Source organism: Vigna angularis, chromosome 5 (genome assembly GCF_016808095.1).
Source record: "Vigna angularis cultivar LongXiaoDou No.4 chromosome 5, ASM1680809v1, whole genome shotgun sequence".
NCBI lineage: Eukaryota > Viridiplantae > Streptophyta > Magnoliopsida > Fabales > Fabaceae > Vigna > Vigna angularis.
The window spans coordinates 37,970,719-37,976,750 of NC_068974.1; the positions used below are offsets into that span (position 1 = coordinate 37,970,719).

The following is a 6,032-nucleotide window of genomic DNA, read 5'->3' on the forward strand; positions in this document are numbered from 1 at the left end:
GTAGTGGGCCGGACCGAATCAGACCGATTAACCCGTTTTGACAGCTCTCAATCACCATTAGCCTCATAATCAATTTTCAAAATCTTTTACAAAAGTATCATAATCTCTTTTCAATTTATTTATTTCTTTTAATATATAGTACATACAAAAAGTTTTGTTTTGTTTTTTTAATTATGACTTCTAAATACATATAAAACTGCTAAAAACAGTACACAATCTTGTAAATTAAGAACATTTTATGTAAACATAGTATAATCTGTTAAACTGAGATAAAGTTAGTGAATATAACAAATTAAAATAAACGTGTAGAGTAAGTAAGATGTTCTTATCGTAAAATGTAAATTAAGGTAAAAAGGTATTAAACAAGGTCAGAAATTACTGGGTAAAGCAAATAAATACTGTGAAATGTAAAGAAATGATTAAGTCAAAAAAAGTAAAATTGTAAAATTAGTTTAGTAATAAAAGTGGAGGTGAGAAAAAATTTGGTTCCCTCGTTCTATTAACATTAAAAAAATATAATATCAATTTGAAAGGTTTAAAAGGTTGATGAAAAAAGTATCATAAGTTTAATACATACACTAATACAATACTAACGATTAATATTTGCGGATAAAAAATATTAACTATATTTTTACATCATTGTTTATAAATAATAATTTATAAATAATTATTAAAGTGGAATATTATAATGATTTCGTGAATGAATACTTTCAGGAAATTAAGATAAGTACTTTTTTTTTTACTTTAATAAATATAAAAAATTTCACTTTAGTTTTATGGGTTAAAGTTTTTTATTTTTTTACAATTTGAATTTTGTTTAAATTGCAGCATTTGAAAGGAATAAATTTATTCTATATTACACATTCAAAAGTTATTTTTTGATGCAAAAAAAGTTTTAGATAGTATAATATGGAAAAAAAAATTTAGATTATATAATTTAAAATTGAAAAATTTAAAAATATTTCTACTTATAATTATGTAATTTGAAAGTTATTTTTGAGTTTTGAATTATACACTTTAAAAATAATCGTTGACTTTTGAATTTATTTTTTGTACTTTTGAATTTCACAATAAAAAATAATCTTTTGTATGAAAAAATAATTTAATTTCACATTCATCTTTTATAGAAAAGTATTTTAAATTGTGCAATATGAATGTCATTTTTTGAATAATTTTTTTAAATTGCACAATTTATAAATTATTGGTAAAGACTGAAAAAAATTCTTTCCTCATAATATAGTGTGATATATTAGTTTCTTTTAAGTATGAAAATAGAAAATATACAATAACAATAAAACATGACTGAAAGAATGATGACAGAAGAAAATGAATAAGAATCAGCCATAAAGACATGGAAAAAAATAATATAGAAAATAAAGATATTTTTGCCTTTTAAATAAGTTACAGAGGTGCGGAAAGAACCAGGTGGTGCAGGAAGAAATACCATGAATTTTGGATGTGGGGGTACAGGGAGAAAAGTGGGGAGGTGTAGGAAGTAACACTCTTTGGATTCGCAATAAGATCCAAAACTAGCAAAGTTAAAGCCCAACCCAAAATGCAATGTGGTGTCCTGTATCTATGGCTTTGTTTTATGCAGAATTAGTGTCTTTCCCCTGCTTCCACATTGAAATCAAAAGCAGACATGGGAACTTGACAGAGTAAGAAGATCGAATAATCCAATCCCTATCGACGATGGCGATCCCAGAAGACGAAGCTGCAGCCTCAGGAGCAGGAAGTGATCAACCTCAGAATCCCATTCCCAACGGTAACCCAAATCAAAATCCAAATGCAAATCCATATCCAAATCCAAATTCCAATCAAAACCCTAACCCTAACTCGCCTCATACCACTAAAGGATCCATAGGAAAATCGTGCAAGGGATGCGCCTACTACTCATCGGTTTATAAAACCAAATCCAAAAACCCCACATGCGTGGGCTTCTCCAGAACGCTCCAGCAAGGTCACTCTCTCTTGGTCTACAATTCATTTTTTTGGCGTTTGGTTCGCTTCTTGAAAAAAATTATATCAGTTAAAATAGAAGGTGCATGAAATGAAATTCTGTGGGTGAAAGTTTTAAAATCTTGTTACTGAATTCAAACATTGTATTCTGAGCAAAGTAAATGTATATATTAATTCAGAGCTATGTTGATATCTATTTAGCAGAGTAATTTTTTATTTTTGTGGAGTACCTATTCCTTTAGTTGTAGTTTGATGCATAACAATTTATTCAGGATGGCATTGCATTTATTGTTTTGAATTGAGTTGCAGCTGGATTCTTATTTGCTTGCTGTGACAGTTAGTTTGTACAGAAATCATTTGAAATTGATTAAGATGATATTTGTTCTCATCCTGTTATGTGTTACTGAGAAAAATCGTCAATAGTAGTCTGTGGCGAGAGAGGGAGCCGGGTTAGCACTTAGCAGACGCAAAATCATTTATAGCTCAAACAAGAATCATTTAAAACTTATTTTGTTTCCTTTTTTGTTGCGAACTATTATTCAAAATTTTCACATGTACTCGATAATCTTGAAAATTAATATTCTTTGGAATCCTAATGTATAATTTTTTGGTTGTGGCAATAAGCATGCATATTTTTCTATTAAGAATTTCGCCCCTGTATATTTTCTATGCAGTTTTCCTTTTTTATTACGAACTTTGATTAAAATTTTACTCATGCACTTGATAATCTTGAAACTTAATATTTTTTGGAAGTCTAATATATGCTGTTTTTGTGTTGTGGCAATAAACATGCAAATTTTTCTATTAAGATTTCCAATCCTGTAGGTTTAAAATGTTTACTTTATTTCTCACTTCTTCAATTTGTCATTTTAGTTAGTCAGTATACTTGTTAGTCATTACTACCATTTTTTCACAGTTAACCTTTATCTAAATTATTCTATTAGTACTTGTGAGTACTTTATTTTTTATGTTAGATATTGTAGTTTATGTTTCTTTTGGATTGGGTTTATTGTCTACAATTTTCTCTGCTCATGAGAGTTTAATATTTGTTTATTATAAGCCTTTAATATTTGTCTATAATTGATGTTCTTATTCATATAACCAGTACCCCCTTTTCTTGTGGGAGAAACTGAGTTGGAAGCTATGAAAGAGGGCCGCAGTCTTGCAAATTTCAAGTATGCCTGTATTGGGTACTCTGTTTACTTAGACGACAAAGACTCTTCAGCTGACTCTCAAGATAAAAAGGCGAAATTGCCCTTTTGCCTTGGTCTAGAGGTTATATATCTTGATTGCCATTCCATTGTAGTTTATTTATTTTCTAAAACTTGGTTTATGCTGTTCCATGGATTTCTTGGATGTTGGCTCATATTTTTTGTAATATAAAGCTGCATATATCATGCCACAAGCAACAATTTGTTATAGGAGGGAAACAAATAATCAACTTGTGAAGTCGTTAAAGATAAAAGAGAACTGCTAAAACCATAGCATCACTATTAATAGTTATGCAGAGACACTTAAGTAATTTGGGTCTGCTTGTCTAATAGGTTTCATTTATTATTTGGGGGAACTCACGTGATTTCCATCCACCCAACAGTGAAGAGTCTAAAAGGTTGTCGCTAGCAACCTCGCATTTCTCAAGAAAAAATAACAATAAAAAGTGAAAAAGTGAGGATGCGGTGGTGCAGCAGTGATCACTTAAACTGTGGACGATAAATGTGGTCTCAGCTTATGACACTATTAACATATATTTCAGGTTGTCTTAGAAGAGAAACCAAATCCTGCTGTTGGCCATGTTTCTGCTACTCATAAAACTGAAGGTATTGAAATTCTTAGTTTTTATTTTATTTTTTATTTTTATAGTTATAGACTTCTCGGTTATTTCTTTCTTTTTCAATCATTCATCATTTCAAACATATTTGGAGAATTTTATTTGATCTTGGAGATGATTAATTTTTGTTTCTTCATTATATCAATGATAACTTTCCCAAAATGGCAAACATTTATACTGGAAGTTCATTGCAAAGTCATAGAACCAGTTGGACATCTTATCTGTTGCGTTGTGTACGTTTCCAACATTATCGAGTTGTTCTCAATAACCGAAGTGTATTGTAGAAGGAACAATAAGAGACTATAAGAGAATTAGACCTATGTGCCAGTGTATAACATAAAGTCGTTAGTATGACAATTATTAGTTGCGGTTATGTACTTAGAGAGAAACTGTTTCATGTTAAAAATGATTTTCATGGTTTTGCTGATTACTTATTTTATTAGCTAAGATTCTTCAGTTATTTTTAGTTAGTTTCATCTCTTTTATTTGTGCATTTTACTTATTGTGCCTTTTCATTTCTGGGATTTTGGTCTTGTTTGTCCTGAAGATGAACATGGTACTCCTAAACCTGGAAGATACACCCCTCCAAATCGTACAACCGAGTTCTTCAACAGGCAAGTGGAAGTTTTTAGCATACACGAGTTAACTTTTGTTGTACGTTTTTGCCGGCTAGCTACACGAGTACTGAGGATGCAGCTCATTCTAACACCGTAAGATTCTAAATTTGCAGGTTTCAAAGAAATGCAGGCCTGGTGGTATCCGGTGTTGCCAAAGACTTGAACAGAGCGGGTAACTACGTGAAAGATCTCCTAAATGACATTCTAAACTAATTCTACAATACACCTTGCATGTTTGGTAAATCCATGCTCCCTTAAGACGATTTTAGAATCCGATCATCAGCCCTGATGTGCAAGGTGCATTATAGAACTACTTCGACATTCTATCTAGGCCAACGAAGGTTACTGTTGTTTTAATTCGTGTCGGAAATAAATTCAATTTTGCATACTGGCTATTTTTTCTTTATCTTAGGTCAATTTTTTTATACAGGTAATTGAATTATAAATAATATTTACACAATGGCCACTTTCTATACCACATTCTGAATTTGTTTAAAATATTTTGTTTTATGTCGCGAGTTTATGTGTGTATATTTTTGGATTTTGATATACGGAAGAGTGTGTTTTTGGTTCGATAACCTGTGGTCTTCCAATGTGGACCCCCAATATTGGTATACTGGTTTGACAGTCGCCTACTGTTTTTTTTATTGAATTGATAGTAAAAGTTCAAATGGACGAACGTGTTTGACATGGCATACTTGGTCGTTTTTTCTTTCATTTGTTAGAATCGAATGTTTGCTGTCTAAGTTGATGCTTGAATGTCAATGAAAGTACTTAATCATCCACTGTAATAGGTTTACAAAGTATCGAGATTGAGTTTTTTTTGGAGGATTGCAGAATGTTAAGCATAAGAGAATTCTTGCTGTAAGAAGTAAAATGCACATTGGTATTGATTTTCTATGGAAAAATAGATTATTTTGATAACACTAAATAAGAAGAAAAAAAAGAAAGAGAGCATATTTTTTGTGCTACCACGAACAGGGAAATAAAGAACATTTATGTTCTCAGTAGCCGCTCTTCCTTTTGGAATCACTAGCTCATTAACTAATAACAGGGAAGCATTTCTCATTTTTATGCGTATACAAATTAATAAAATCACTCCAGCTCGACGCGTGTCTATTAACGATAAAAGGCTTTAGAAATACTAGCTTCTAATTGCTGCGATAGAAATTGAATCTTCAACTGTATATTAAAGTGCGGGACATGCTTTCTTGAAAGCATGTTGTTTGTAAGAAAGTGCAGAATATAATATATTAAAAGTTCTCCATTTAATCTCGATAATCTCTTGAAATATGTAAATAACCATTTTGGTGTGGCATTGATTAATTTAGTCCCGTGTAGTGATTATTAGATTTTCGCAGAAAAAAAGTATTTTTATATGAAAGACAAAAAGTGATAAACATTCAGTTTACAGAAAAACTAATGCGACCAACTTAATGTTAGGACACAAATACAAACGACGTTTCACATTAAATAAAATAAGGGATACGAGATACGAGATTTTTTTGAAATCATACCTAAAGCAAATTTTTGAGAATTTTATCCAGAAAACAGACAATATCTCTTCAGTATGGATATTTATATAGGTGGTCTTTTCTTTCCCTACCCTTGATCACTGAAAGAGGTAA

General features: G+C 30.9%; 1 protein-coding gene across 1 annotated transcript; it reads left to right on the plus strand.

Annotated features, from left to right (window-relative positions):
• Nucleotides 1–1,594: 1,594 nt before the first annotated feature.
• On the plus strand, nucleotides 1,595–4,864 carry LOC108339561 (uncharacterized). The gene is made up of 5 exons (XM_017576703.2): nucleotides 1,595–1,960; nucleotides 3,065–3,234; nucleotides 3,713–3,776; nucleotides 4,335–4,401; nucleotides 4,518–4,864. Exons 1-5 carry the CDS (start codon nucleotides 1,693–1,695, stop codon nucleotides 4,615–4,617), a joined length of 669 nt encoding a protein of 222 aa, XP_017432192.1. The 5' UTR covers nucleotides 1,595–1,692; the 3' UTR covers nucleotides 4,618–4,864.
• Nucleotides 4,865–6,032: the final 1,168 nt, after the last annotated feature.